The 15,837-nt window shown below is 49.9% G+C and overlaps 1 protein-coding gene across 9 annotated transcripts in view; it reads right to left on the reverse strand.

Moving 5' to 3' along the window:
• Nucleotides 1-15,837, reverse strand: part of EXD3 (exonuclease 3'-5' domain containing 3) — a 598,889-nt gene that overhangs the window by 12,692 nt on the left and 570,360 nt on the right. For 8 of the 9 annotated variants that reach the window (XM_054007609.1, XM_054007611.1, XM_054007610.1 and 5 more), the window contains one exon: nt 6,174-6,267. The exons of the other annotated variant lie outside the window; for it this stretch is intronic. In XM_054007609.1, coding sequence (XP_053863584.1) covers nt 6,174-6,267 — 94 coding nt within the window. The remainder of the gene's footprint in view (nt 1-6,173; nt 6,268-15,837) is intronic. 9 annotated transcript variants of the gene reach the window in all.

Consider the following 15,837-nt stretch of genomic DNA (forward strand, 5'->3'; position numbering starts at 1 on the left):
CCCTGAGTTCTGTCAATGCCTGCCAGTCCTGATCTACAACTCCCCACCTCTGCCAGCACTGCCTGCCATGCCGCCCCCGGCTATTCCACGTCTGGACATCCCTTCAGCAAAGACTCCCACCCCTGCCAAAGGAACCATGGCACAATATACAGGCGAGGTGGAAAAACACCCACTGGAGATGAGGATGAGGTCACCAAGCTGACCTAGAGAGGATTGGAACCCATTAGGAGTGAATGCCAAGTGGATGAATCCATTGTGAGTCCATGGGCCGAGAGCCTTAGCCACGATCTTCCACTTCCCATTGGGGTCACCATTACTGGTAGAGGAGAAGGGCCATGTTCTGCCACCTTCTCTTCCTCCCCCTGCAATCTCAGCCACCAGAATGAGGCTCCACAATGCACTGACTTCTCTCTCTGGGCACCCCCCTCAGAGGGTGACAGCACCTTATGCAGCAGCTGCAGGGCGGATGCGGTAGCTCAGTGGACAGCCATCCCCACCTGGGCCAACCATGGCAGTAAAGTCAGACTTGTCACATGGCAGCCCTCTTCACTGGGCAGCAGGCGAGAGTCACACCCCTCTAGTGGGAGAGGCAGAAATCCAATTGCTGCTGAAAAGGCTGTTCTATTACAGCTGGTTGAGCTTGGGGGGCACAGATGGGTCTCTCAGAAAGGTCTGACCTATTTCCCTTCCATGGGCTTTCAGTGCAAGCTGTGAGGAAGAGGGCGGTGGAGATCCAGTCAAAATGCAACAGAGTAAGTTATTATTCGCAAAAAGAAGAACAGGAGTACTTGTGGCACCTTAGAGACTAACAAATTTATTAGAGCATAAGCTTTTGTGGACTACAGCCCACTTCTTCGGATGCAGAAGTGGGCTGTAGTCCACGAAAGCTTATGCTCTAATAAATTTGTTAGTCTCTAAGGTGCCACAAGTACTCCTGTTCTTCTTTTTGCGGATACAGACTAACACGGCTGTTACTCTGAAACTAAGTTATTATTGTTACAAGTGCTCTGCAGTTTGCTTATACTAGTGCGTCACATAGATTCAGAACGTCATAGATTCCCAGGCCAGAAGGGATCATCTAGTCTGATCCCCTGCATAGCATAGGCCAGAAAACATCCCCAAAACAATTCACTGTGAACTAGAGCAGCTCTTTTAGAAAAACAGCCAACCTTGATACAAAAATTGCCAGCAATGGAGAATCCACCATGACTCTGGGTAAGTGGTTCCAATGGTTAATTACAGTTTCAACATGCTTTACAAGTCCTGGCTCACTGTACCTCCATCCCCCTGTGAGGCAGGCCAGTATTATTCCCATTTTTCAGATAAGTAAACTGAGGCACGGAGAAATCAAGTGATTTACCTAAGGGTAGCCAGCATCAGAGCTGGAATCTGCAGCTAGTTCCAGATTCCCAATCCCCTAGCTAAGCCACTTGACCACACAGCTCATATGAGCAACTGCAAATCCTGAATGTGGCAACCTCTTGTGATGAAGATTGTAATGCAAGTTGGAAACACTGCACACCAGCTATCAGCTGAGACAAAAATTCTACACACAACATAGCCAAATATTTGCACTCTGTACTCAGATCTAGGATACCCACTCTGCATGCTATGAAACAGCTGTGAGCTTGACATCCAACACGTCAGCAACACATCCATCCCAGAGTGTCCATAGCCTGGCTCTGCACAGCTTTGCAATCAGGAATAGGGCATCCCAAGGTAACCGTCTGGTCCCTCCTCATATGTCCTAGCTTGATATATCTGATCCTTCACCATTCTCTAGCTTGGAATGGCAAAAGGAGCCAAAGACTGCTTAGGAAAATCACAGGTGCAGTAAGGAAAACCGACTCACATTTGAAGGCCAGAAGGGATCTGTTGATCATCTAGTCTGACCAACTACATAACTTAGGGCCTAGAATTTCTCCCATCAAATCCTGTATCAAGGCCATAACTCCTGGTGGAGCTAAAGCATGTTTTTAAAGGAAGAAGAATATCAAAGGCCATGAAAAAATTCTACTGGGAGGCAGAACAAGGCTGGCTGTTTATATGTTTGCTCCTGATTTATTGCGAAGCCATTACCAGAGCTTGCCAGAATGAAGACAGTCAGACATGAATGTGTCTAAGTGCATGGCATAGATGGGACACAGCCAGGAATGTCTACAAAAGTCAGCAAAAATGATGACAATTTTTCACAAAAAAATTCAAATGTTTAATCTGAAGTGCCCAAGCATGGCCCGTGTCTGGGTTCTCACATTGTCTGATTTCTCCTGTCACAGCCCTACTAAGATATCAATGAACAGAGCTGGGCCCCATTACAGTGAGACTAGGCAAGTAATATTTTTGATGTCCCCTGGCCTGGTTAGAATGACCTATGTGATGGTCTCCCGTTCCACACTGTGGCTGAAACAAGGCTGGCCAGCTGATGGCATGTCAGAGTCCCTGGAAACGTGGTGACCTAGGTGTGGACATGTGTTGCCTGGGCCAAGTTGCCTCATTAAGGACCATGTTACTGCCCATGTAATTTTTAAGTATCTTATCATTTCAGTCTTGTTTTTGCAAAATCATTTTTGTAGCAGAATCCTCCCCAGTGACGTTCTTGGGGTTCATAGCAATGGGGTGAGGGTTCAGCACAAAACTAAGGGAAGGCACAGCTCCGTGAGCCTGCGACACAACTCACAAACACAAAACTGACTTGCTCATTGTTTCCCCTGTGGCACGGGTGCATAAGCCACCCCTGGGAAAGCTGTGGGGACCACCATGCTGGGAATTCCATCTGAGGCAGTTCTGTCTGGGCTTGTGAGCAATTTCTAGCAAATCTGGATAAGCCCTGAACAGACTGGATTGGAAAATGTGCCTAAACCTTGGGAAACCTGTACAAAGCCCAAAGTAAAAATTCAAATGAGTTATTATACAAGGATTAATCGTCTATTAATAACATACAAGCCTGGCCATAAAAAGGAATGGAAACAAGTCAAACAGAATGGCACAGAAAAATACCTTACTAGAGATGTATCCAACATGACAAGCACCAAGGGGTTCTTGTCATTCACCGCCAGGACCTCCCCCAAAAGTGATCACCCTTGACAAACGGCCCTTTGCAGCCTCAGGTCCATCTGGGTGCAGAGGGCCAAAACTGTGCTAGCTGCAGCCTTTAGTTGCATTTCAGTCCCTCGGGCATGGTCTCCATCCATATGTGACTCACACAGACAGTTGCTTTGGCATCACATACTCCGTTCTCTCACTGTTCAGTCCCATAGTTGAAAACATCTGAGGAGACAGTCCCCAGCCTTGCTTGGAGAGACTGGAGGAGATGCACGGGTTATTGTGGAGAAACTGGAGATCATTCGCCTTCCAAGTAACTGTGGGATGCAAAGGGCTGGATCCTCCAGGACGGAGTGGCTGCTTTGTGCTGCACTGTCAGCATAGTCTGTCTACAACCACAACCCAAGGAGTATTGCCCCAGTGCAAAGGGGACCTTGCCATGACACAGAGCTAATGCCGCATGCCCTCTCTGGTCCTAAAATCTATGAATCAAGGTTCCCCTAAAATCTCTCAGCCAGAATTGCTGGCATGTGATTCAGATTGTTGGCTTAGCAAAGTGAGGTCCTATGCTCAACTCAGTGGCCTTTCTCTGCCTGCCTACATGCCTGTCTACATGTAATGCAGTAACATTTGGACACTGCATCTGATCAACTCCAAAATTTCAGGCATGTTCTAGGCATAGGTGCTGGAACTAGGGTGCTGAGGGTGCTGCTGCACCCTCTGGCTTGAAGTGGTTTCCATTATATGCAGGGTTTACAAGTTTGATTCAATGGCTCTCCGCACTCCCACTACATAAATTGTTCCAGCACCTCTGGTTCTAGGAATCACTGCGCAGAACCTATTGATTGCAATAAAAAACAGAAAACCAGATTTCCCAGACAGGAAAAAATAAAATAAGCATTGAAGGAAGGGGGGCACAGTATGGGGGAGGGGAACCTGGGGGACACACAGAGCCCCTGGTACCTGGAACACACACTGAGCTCTGGCATGGGGAGGAATGCGGGACCCAGGCATGAGGGGAGAGCGAATGGGGGGCACAGAACATGGCAGATGTGTGGGACAATGGTATGAGGGAGGGGACACACAAAGTGGTTGCAGGGAGTCCCTGAAAGAGGGGGAGGGGAGGGCACAGGAAGTTTGAGGGGGGGAGAATGGGGGAATGCAGTAAGCCCCAGGTGTGTGCAATGAGCTCAGCTGGCAGAAGCAATGACGGGCAAGACCCTCTAGTCACATCACATTCCCTGTGCATTGCGCTCTGGGGAGAAAGGGGCACCTGTCACAGCTGAATATAAACCAAAGCATTTCTGCTTTCCCATCCAGGACTCTGAAACGGGCTGTACAGGTTGGGCCAGTCTTGGGCTACCGTGGAACAGGAACAGCTCTCAGCAGGGAAAGCTCTGATTCCCCCCAGCCAGGCACAGTACTGGGAATGACAGGCACACATCTACTGCATCTTCCCCTCAACTGAAGGGTCCTTGCACTTAATCAATAGTAAATCCTTTGCGCTCCAAGTGTTTCACAAAGTACAGGAATGATCATTGTCTACACACTACAGAGACAGGGAAACTGAGGGCAGGCCAGGTTAAGTGGCTTGCCTAAGGCTGCGCTGAAGGTCAGAGGCAGATCCAGCAATGGACTCAGATCTCCAGACTGCTATTCCAGTGCACTGCCCACTGGAACTCACTGCCTCTCATCTTTTTTTTTTTTTTAAATCACAAAGTGCCTCTATGTCACTCACTGAAACGCTGCCACAACTGGGGTGAAGCATGGCAGCTGGAGCCAACACCACACCAGAGCAGACTAAGACAGGAAATGAAGAATACTCCCCACCATGTCTCTAAGGGCAGTTCTAGTTAGACTGTAATCACTCCAGCTGCAATCTGACCCAGTTTAAGAGTAGCCATGGAGGCAGCATATGGGGCATTAGAGACACTAGCAATGAGAAGCCACGTTGCAGCCTGTGGTTGACACAGTTTGCAGAGAGTTAGATGGGAAAGTCCTTAGACTGTAACTTATGCACCTACGGGAAATCACTACACCCAGCGTTCAAAACAGCCCTCTCCACCCAACGGCCAGTGGACGAGTGCAAAGGCAAAGAATCAGTGTGGCTGTACTACTATAGTTGTGCTTAGAGGTCCTGGAGTTTTGCTGATCAGGGTCTTTGTTCGCACGTTCAGAAGGGCCTTGTCTATTGTGCAAGTCCATGGCAAACCTACACCAGGTCTGGAAATGCTCTTTGCTGGCTGAGCCTGATTCCCTGGCACCCTGCACCCCGTGCAGTCAGGTACACCAGCACAAAGGGGGGTGAAAGACTCTGAGTCTGATCTGGTAACGTTTTACACGCTGCACCAGAAGGTGCAGACTGGAGAATCAGACCCTTCCTGTCTACAAAGGGCTAGAATATTGTCTGTGTGGGCTGGGTTTTTCCAAAGGGGGAGCTAGCCCCCCAACTCCCATTGGCTTTGAGTTGGGTGCATAACTCCTTTTGGAAAGCCCAGCTGTAGTTCTTGTGCAACGTTTATATTTTATGGAGCTGCAATCTCAGTAAAAAGAATCTGGAAATGAGTCCTTCAATTAAAAAGGCCATACAAAATAACAACGGGCTTTAGGAGCGGCTACTGCTACTATCTTCACAATACCCAGCTGCATGGAAATTGCTGGGGAGAAGAGATGATCGAGGAATTGCAACCTAGTGTTGACTTCACCTACTGCACCTCCGTACCTGAACACTGTCTACACACCAATACGATTGTGTGGGTCTAAATCCTTGTAACTTATTTTTGCACTGAAGTCAAATGACCAACAAATCACATGCACAAAAAAGCTGCTATAAAATGTCCGCTTTAAGCACAATCACCATCCCTCAGTTCTTAGGGCTGGGTTCTCAGCTGGTGTGTACTGACATCAGTGCCCTGCATCTGACGGAGCTACACCACCCGAGGAACTGGCCCACAGAGCCTCAGGATGCTGAGACGTTTACAAATTAGGAGTTGGTCCTTGGGCTATTGTAAATCCTGCCGACTGAGTGCAAAGGTGCTCCCAGTGCAGGAGTACAGTCCACTCACCGGCTCAGGCAGGAACGCAACCCCCTGGCCAGGCTGCATTAACCTGTTAGGTGCCCACTCAGTTACCTGCATTATCTTCTTCTGTTAAGAGTCCACTGAGCTGCATCAGTTGCCTCATTTGGTCTTTGGAGATCTTCAAGTATTTGTCACAATTACACAACTGGCAAAAGGAAGAGAGAGGAAGATTAGAAAGAGGGTGGTAGCTGAGTCCTCTGCCGCTCTGAAGCACCTTCTGTCCAAGGATCTCACAGCATTTTGCAAACCAATGAATTCAGCCTCACAATGGCCCTCTGAGGTTGGTCAGCATCATCAGCATGTTACATCTGGGAAAACTGAGGCATGGGGTCACAGAGTGAGGCTGTGACAGCACTAGGGTAGGACACAGATCTCTGGAGTCCCAGACTTTGACCCTCCTTCTTGTAGTGGAGGGCAATAGGGAAACCCACAAGAAAGTTACGAGATCAGGGGGGAAAAAGCAACACCCCACCGCAATTCATTGCTGCTCACACTGGCTATGCAGCCGGGGTGGCACTCCCAGCCTGCTGCCCGGGTCACAGGGCTGCCACACACTCCTCCAATGACACTGCATCCCCAGACCAGCGTCAGCCACAGAGATGAGCTGTGCCCTGCGTCAGGCCTGCAGCAACATGCTGCCTGTGCCCACTTTGGGTTCTGCCATGGCCTCCACAGCCAGCTGGCTAGATGGAATGTGAATTCTTGACCCTTCTGACAGTGCAGCCCCAGCCCAGGGATTTCAAGGGATCTGTTCAGGCTTCCCCAGATGCCAGCCAGCTCCAAGAGAAGAGTGGGTTGTCTATGTGGGTCTGGAGGGAGGTAGCTGGGGGAGGCACTCTGCCCCAGCTAGTCACTTACAGCTTCTGATCCACTCCTTGGCAAACCCAGTTTATAGCTTGAACTCTGGGTCAAAGTCTCAAGAGAAAAAATAGCTGCCCAGCTTTATTGTGGAACGCTCCCATAAAGAATAATGGACTGAGATGCCCATTAAAAGCCCATGATAGGGCTTATTCATTAAGAGCCCATAATTTAACATGGCAAATCCAGCAGTGCTCTCTAGGAATCCCCATCCTGCCCCCCAAATAAATGAATGCCTTCAACCTTTCATGGCTAGCCAACTCCAGCCCAGCTCAGCACTGGGGGGACAGACACCTGGGGTACAGCTTGCTCAGCTGGGACCTGGATGCTGCCATAAAAGCACCAAAAGCTGAGACTGTCTGGAAATGTCAGCAGGACCCCAAGAGCCTGACTTACAGCTTTGACACTCACTCTTTGGCGCTCCCTATTTGCATCAATAGGCACCGAACTGAAAAGCTTGCTGAGGTAATGAGCTTTCTTAATGGGGCACCGTTTCCTTGCAAATCACTCCTCTGGGACAGATTTTACTTACCACGAGTAACACACATGGGCCTACATTCTCCAAAATGACTAGTGATTTAGGGGTCCCAATCTGAGACATCTTAAAGGGGCCTGGTTTTCAGAAAGCGCTGAGCACTGTGAAAATCTGACCCCTTCATAGTGTGCTGGGGTTGGGCCTCAAGAACTGAACACCACCGTGTCACTCTGCACTCTGCCAAGACTCCTAGCACTGACACTGGAGGAAAAATATTTCTCTTTTCCAGTCGGATGCGACTGCAGGTAAAACTCCTGGCACAAGTGAAGTCAATGCTCAATCTCCCACTGACCTCAATGGGGCCTGGATTTCGCCCTGTTGCATCAGTTTCACTGTTCTCCCTTGTACCGGCATTCCACACAGCAAAAGGGGAGAAAGAAACCATTTAAAACTCAGGACGATGTGACTAATGCCACAAAAATGTACAGGGGGACTCGGGTGTGATTCCCAAAGTGACCTGTAACTTACTAACAATCCCCAAAGGATTAGGCTTCAGGTTGACCAGTCCCTTGAAAGAGCTGCAGCCAAGGCAAGTGATTAGAATGACACATGCATTTTAAATGCAGCGAGTTACCTGGTTGGGGTCTGATCCAAAGTCTACTGTAGGAAGTGAGAGTCTCACTCACTTCAAAGGGCTTCGGATCAGGTCTTGAGCACTTTTGATATGTTTGTGGAGCATTAACTGGACGGGGCAGAGAGGTCACAGCCGGGGGCTATGGCTCCCCTTCCCCACAAGTGGGAGAATCAGAGAGGAAAGTGGGACAACTATTGGTTAGAAAAAAATATACAACCACACGCAGGGAGGGATGGGGCAGAGCCCCAGTCAGGCACTCCAAGAAATGAGGCAATAAACCCCAGCCTGCACATGACTCAGACTGTAAAAGGCCTCTGCCTTCTGCTCTCTGGAGCTGCACCTCAAGCAAAGCCTGAGACAGTGGGTAAAACGGAAAGCCCCAGAGACGGCCATGCAATCGGGGACGAGAACTCTTCAGAGAACTCACTTTCCACGCACTGTGGCAAATGCTTTGAGTTCTCTGATCAGCCACTTCCTTCCAGCCCTGCACGGCTGTTTTGCAGAGTACAAGGTGCCCTGAATGCAGTAACATCAATTTCCCCCCTCCCCTCCTCAGTGCATGGGTCTTGCCACATGGCTGGATCAGATTAGACTGGTTTGGAATCCAGCAGTGACCAAAACCTTTGTAAAGGAAGGAGAATGCCCCCAGGGTTGCTGACCCGTTGAACTGTGCTGTACAGGGAGGGCTGGAAGGAAGCCTCCCCTCAGACCTTGCTTATGCCCTTCAGAAGAAAAACTGATTAGGTTATAATTTTAGGGCCAGATTCTGGGATTCTCCCTGGGTGGGGGAGAGAGGAAGCAGGGAGCTCCCTTGCACACCTGGTCCGTGGCAAAGCTCCCACTGACTAACCCTAAGTGAGTGCACTGGGGAGTCAGATGCCCCAAAGGGGGTGTGGCTGAGTAAGAATGGCCCCAGGGCCACACCCCTTTCTGCACCAGCTAGTGGCTCAAAAAGGAGTGTGGGAACCACACCTCTGTGCCCTGGAGGCCTGGTGCAGGGAGCCTCCCACCCACTGACGGTGTTGAGGGCTCCCCAAACCTCTCCCTACCGTGGCAGTGACTCTAGAGACCATGATAGTGGCCTTGGTTTGCAAAGCTACCCAGGGTATTATCCACTGAACCCAGAGCTGTGGGAAGGGAACAGTGCAGCCCCAGACTGGCTTCACTGGCTCCTGGTGGATAGACCAGAGAACAGCCTGACAGGCAAACGCTCTGCATACTTGAGGCCTTGTGTGGACTCCAATGCACACAACCTGCCAATGCCCTGCAGCTTCCTCTCTTGTCAGCAGGCTCAGACAATGCCGTCAGCCAGTGGTCACAGGGTCTGAGACAGCAGCACATGGACGATGCAGGCATAACCTGGGGAGCTGAGGTGATGCGGCAGGAAGAGGAGCTCACTTTGAGGAGCTTGCATGGGTATTAACCTCTTCAGCCATCGGAGGTCTCTGCCCTCCAGCCAGCCAGGTAGTGGACAGCCTTGGTCTCAGCACTGATCTGCGACTCTCAGATTACAACAGTGTTATGAAATGCTGGCTTACCATTCTGCCTGATCCCCTCTTCTCAGGCAGGGCCTGACCACTCTTCAATCCCTCCAAGCCAGCCTACAACAGATCACTGCCTGGCATGAAGGCAAAGGCCACAGAGGAATGACAGCTTACAGAGCCCAGCGAATCCCGTCTCCTACGCAACAAGGGCAGAGGAGGGCACATCACCAGTCTTTAACCCACTGCTTTAGCTCCTCATTCAACATTTGGTCACAATCTAGGACCTGGTCCTGATCTTTAAGGCCTTCAATGGACTCAGGCCTAGCTACAACTGGAGATGTGAGGGGCCAGGGAAAAACAGAAACTTGGGGGGCAGGGGGACATTTTTCCCCTGTTTTTTTCTGAGGCCTGATATGGAAGAACTGGAAATTTTGGGACAAATATAAACAAAACTGTTATATAAAATATTTTTCTCTCAGAATGAACAGTGGAAGAACTTTTAGAGTAATGTTTAAAACAATGTTACTGCTGCCTTTCTAATGCTCTCTAATACTGGTAAGTATCGAAAATGAAGATACTTTAGGAACATACAGTATTAGAAGTAAAGAAAGTTTAGTTTTGATGAGCAAGTAACTAGTACAGATATTTCAATTTTCCCCAGAATTTTGGGGGGGTTCTGAAAACCCCCAGAAACACACATTTTTTTTCCATGCCTTCAAAATTTTCTGAAACTTTACATCCCTAGTAATAGCACCTCAGAGAATGCTGCTTCATCTGTGACCCAACTGCTCTCCAGGGGGCTCTGCAGATGATAGGATTTGTGGGGCAGGACATTCTCAGGGAAAGGCCCTCAGCTGTGGACCGTCACACCAATGGAAATCAGATTGGACTCAAACCTGTCTCCACTTACACTCAGTGTAAGACCTCCCTTTTCACACAGCCTGATCCCAACAGCTAGGGCTGGCTTGAGGCAATGAGGATGGAGAAAGGAGAGAGAATAAGTGAAAGAAGGAAATCTAAGTAATGGCACCTGATTCCGAGAGCGTAGGGGAGAAAAGAGACCTTTGCAGGTTAGTGTCACTAAGTATTCAGAGCCTACATACAGTACTTCATTAGCGAGAGAGTGAGATAGAAACATGGTGATGATAGACAGACAGACAGACTCAATGGCCTCCTCCCCTCCCAAGTACAGTTCTAAATCAACAATGCCAGGGTCACTTTTTGATGCCACATGATTTGCAAGCTGTCAGCACACATGGAAAGAGGGACCCTGCAATTTGATTCCTCATTTCTTGTTATATGCTCTGTATTAGAACATGAGGCTTCCCAATTGTTCCAGTTCTCAGATGCTGCAGAACAAGCAGCTTTCGTTCCTTTCCCAAGCATTCATTTCCCTGAAAACCTGCACAGGCTCGTTGCTTTTGGGGTTGGGTTGGTTTTGTTTTTTTTTTGACATTTTCATGGAATGGATCTGGTGCAGTGGATGGTGCCCAAGTGACTCCCCACAGCGGTAGGAACACAAACGGTCAGATGTGACCCAGAGCTCCTGCCACAGTCTGGGAAACACACAGCCCAGGGAGGGAGTTGCAGCTGGTTGGAAAAGGGCAAAAGAGCTTTGCAAAACATTTAAGGAAACATTTTCAAATTCACCTAAATGATGTAGGATCCTGAGCCCTGTTTTCCAATGTGACCTAAACCCCACAGATTTTCAATGGCACTTAGGCTCCAAATGCCCGTAGCACTTTTGAAAATGGTGCTTTGGCTCCTAGGTCACTTAGACCCAGATCCTCAAAGGTATTTATGCTCCTAACGTCTATGGATTTCACTGGGCCAATCTGGACCATAGGCACTTTATTTCTATGTCTTTTCTTTCTTGACATTTCAAGAAATGTTGGCCAACTCAGGCACCAGCAAATGCATGGGGAGCGTGAGAGCTGAGCGTGCTCATGATAATCAACAGGAGCAAAATCTAGGTCCAGCTCTGGGCCACATGAGAAATGCCTGCAAGTCTCCCATTCCAAGGAACCATGTCTGTCCACTGAAAACGAACATTCCTCCTTCACTCTCTTTTTTAAAAAAGACTCAACCAACGAAAAAGTGACACCGAATGCGCTCTTCCGAAACACCAGGAACTCAGGGGGGAACCTGGTTGGGAGAACCAGAATTCTCAGAGAAGCCAGGTCTGCACTGCGAAGAATCACAAGGGAGGAGTCACTTCTGATTTCCCGAGGAACAAAACATAAGGCAGAGTTAAATTATAACTTCAGGAGGTTATCGGATCTGATCTTCTCAGGGTTTAACTGTCTTGAGTAAACACAGACCTTAAATCTCATGATTGTCTCACTTTTCATTTGCGTGCCACTCCTGCATTTTAACTGCATCTCTTCAAGGTGTAACCATGCTAGGGCTTAGACAGAAACTCAGAAATGCTTCTGCACAACTTGCAGGTGAGGTTGAGATGGGACCAATTTACTGAAATGCCCTGAAAAATGTTTGAGAAAAACAGGTGCATTTTTTGACCACAGGGAAGAGACTGTTTCTCTTTTCATTGAACATGAGCTCCGTCTGCACGGCAGCTGGGAATCGACGTGGACTCCCATCAGTATTTCCCATCTCTGAGGCCAGCTGAAATGCTGATTTCCAAGTTCTTGATAACAGAAGCTCTGGGCTGACTGAAGGTCAGTTAGGGTTTACTGTCTGAAGCTCAGCTCCTGCACTGTGCAGGATCAGGGCTTATGATAATCTCCAGAGTCTCCAAGAGCAGAGACCTACTGCAGCTTCTTTCCTGAGAAGTTTAGGAAACCAGTTCACTCCCCTCTACCCTCCTTATTGCTCTGACACTCCTGGGTATGACACTGGGTTCCGTTTACACATAATGGAGACCTGTTCTCCCACTCATGGGTTTGAGGCGGGTCCTCTCCTAATTCTCATGAATTTTATTGTGAGTTAGGCCCATCACAGGCTCCTCCCTGCCGTGGGTGAGCAGACCCCTTTGTGGGGAGGTTCTACAGCCTTCTCACGTATGCATCTCCTGCGTTTGCACACTCCACTTGCACGGAAGACTGCTAGGCAAGGCCTCTTTTGGGCGACGCTGCCCCCTACAGGCTAGGAAATTTTCTCCTGGGCAAGATTTGCATTTGATGCTGAATAGAGCTACAAAGGCTGCTGCTCTGCAAGGCACCTGTGACCTACCTAAGGTCCTTGTATGTCTCACAAGCCGCCTTGGGACATCTGGCATGGAAGGTGCCTTATAAATTGTATTGGATTGCAACACAGCAGACAAAGGTGAATTGGCCACATTTATTGCATTCCCTTCCTTGTCACACAAGCAGCTCAGGAAGCTTGTGCCAAAGTCTGCATGAGGCAGCCTCCCTCACTATACAGCTCCCAGCTCCATCCAGAAAGAAAAAGCACCTTGTTTGATTTGTTCAGAAGGGATTACAAGGTGACTGAGCCAGATGTGTGCCTGGGAGAGCAAACAGTCAGGCTGTTGGGTGTGTTTTCCATCGATCAGTATCATTCTTCCAGAACACGGAGTGTCGCAAGTGCACACAGCACTGTATAAACACAGATAACGAAACGTTCCCTGCCCCGAAGAGCTGACAGTTTAAATAAGACAAGCAAACCTAAGCCATTCCACAGGTGAAGAACTCAGGGGAGGGTGGTGTAGGTCTAGAAAAAAGGAGCTGAGGTGCTCAGAAAGGAGGAGAGAAAAAGGTTCTTGGGAGATGAGTGAGAGAGAGTCTTGCAGGAGTATGGGGCAGTGTGATGGTAGCCATGGACCTGAGGGTGGAAAGAGGAGACAAAGGAGGAGGAAGGGGACAGGACTGGGAAGAGGCCAGATCTCCTGGCTCCCAGCCCAGTGCATTGTCTACTTGTTCATCCCAGCACTTGCTGGTCCCTATTGTTAATAGTCTCAATAAGAGGCCAAGGGCTGGATGGGCCATGGAGGCATAACCTCCCTCTGGCCTCAAGAAGTGGTCAGACCTGAAACACACTGGTGGGAGGAGGAGGCTGATGTTCCTGTTGTGGGGATATGCACAGACCGGCCATCTCCAGAATACAAAATCACATTAGCAATGATTTCGACTGTTCAAAATGAAATCTCTCCTCGCTGTTTGGCAGAGTGCTCCAGTGGACGGGGCACAGGACTAGGACTCCTGGGTTCTATCCCCAGCATGGCCACAGATCAACTGGGTGACCTGGTGGCCTATAGGGGGAATAAGGTTTATCTCCTAGTCCTAGACCCTCTCTTGCTATAAGGCTACCCTCCCTCTTGCGACACCCCCACCGCCTGAGCCTTTAATGCCATGACCAACAAAGCCATCACCAGGCTCCAGCTCCCAAAGGAGTGGGGCGGGCACAGCAGACAGATAACCACTTAGTGGCAAAGGCAATTAGTCATCATAAAAATTTCAATGAAAATGGTTTTAATATCCCCCCTAAACATGGTGGAACCCATCGAACGGCGCGGGCAACCCCCCGTCAGGAACGCTACCAGAGCTCACCAGCCATCTCCCGTAAAGGGGCGAGACGAGCCTGCTGGGGTGGGAGGGGCAGACAGCTGCACTGGCAGTGTTCTCCCAGAGCCTGAGCTCTGCTAATGGGGAGTTTTAAAGGGGTACTGGTGGGGAAGGAATGAGCCTCTCAATGGGAAAAGGACTGACTTCCCCCTCCTTGCATACGTCTGTTTTCCCTGGACCTGTTGTGCTAGGTTAGAAAAAAAAACAGGGCACAGAAAAGGTGGTGCAGATATAATTAAAGCCAAAATTCATGGGAACATTCTTTAGCCCTTAATGATGATGACAGAGCTAACACGAGACCTGCAGTTCCGATGGGAAAATATTCAGAGGGGTTGAGACAGCTAAGGTGGAATACAACTGCCTGGTCACATGACTCCCCTCAGCCAATGGGACTGGGAAGGGGTTGCATTTGAACAGGGGCAGGCGAGCAGTTCATCAGGTAGCAAAGGGAGAGACAATGTCTCCTTTGGAGCAGCAGCAAGAGGGCATCAATCAGAGCTGCCTGAGCGTGACAGTGACGGGCTGGAGCTCAGCCTGGAGAGCTGCTTGGCTTCCCGGCGCACGACACCTGCTAGAGCTTGCAGCTGCTTCAGGAGGGTGTCAGCACTGCCTCTGCAACAGCCGCACACAGCGATGAGCTGACCTGCTGACTCCAAACCCCTGGCACATGCCCAGCGAATGGGCAGGAGCAGAGCAGCCAATGGCTCACCTCTTCCTCCATGCAAAACATCTCAGGTGAAGTGAATGTCACATAAACACAAGCTCCTATAGAGCGGGGAGAGCATCATCTCCCCAGGCGCCCCAGCCCTGTCCTGGGTAGCGTCAGAGCTAGGGCTAGGGAGCACAGTCTCTGGGGGGCTCTCTACTCAGATGGCTGCCAGCTACTGTTAACTGGATGTTGTTCCATGGACCGAGGGCAGACGGCGGGGGATACCCTGTGGCGACTGCCAGCTGGGGCTGGCTTCACTTTGCTGACCTGGAGGTGAAAAACTCTGCCCCAAACCCCGCAGGTCTCCAAAAACACAGGGCTCCGGGTCTGGGACACGTGGGTAGGGCAGAGAAGTGCCTAGAGAGAGAGGGCTGGCACCAAGCATGGGCAGAGAAATGCAGGTCGCCGCAGAGCCTTTATTCCAGGTGAGCACACAGCAGAGGAGGAGCCCTCCCTTTCTCACGCTAGGGCAGCCCTTGCCAGCTCATGCTTAGTCACTGGCAAATCCCAGGCTAGCTTCGTTCTGCCCCCTGTGAAATGGATCTTGGCTGCGCCCCTGCTGAGGCAATCCCAGACCTCGGGAGCCGTGGCAGGTGTGTGTTCCCACGGCAGCCCTGCTTCCAGCTGCCAATTGCTAGGCACAAAGGCTGGGCAGAGTGCACGGCGCTAGTCCCATCGGGCACAGGAATCAGGCATCTCATGCATGGCCTGTCTGCCTGACAAGGGCTAGGTCAGAAGCCAGGAAAGCCAAGTTTCCTAGCTTGGAAGGTGATTTTGGGGGAATGAATAATTTCCCAGCTCATTAGAAAGAGGAAAAATAGGGGTGACTGACAGCCTTCCCTTCTGCCCCACCACAGCCTTTCAGCCTCCTCCTGTAGAAACTCCCCTTTTTTCAACCAAACCTGCTTCTCCTGACCGGCTTACTCTATGATGTCAAAACTCAGTGTTTACGACACTGAGGTGCTGGTGAATGTGATGTCACCAACGCTGGATTGTGACACCACGGAGTGAGTCCTGCAGGAGGAACGGCTG

Source organism: Malaclemys terrapin, chromosome 17, assembly GCF_027887155.1.
Source record: "Malaclemys terrapin pileata isolate rMalTer1 chromosome 17, rMalTer1.hap1, whole genome shotgun sequence".
Lineage (NCBI taxonomy): Eukaryota > Metazoa > Chordata > Testudines > Emydidae > Malaclemys > Malaclemys terrapin.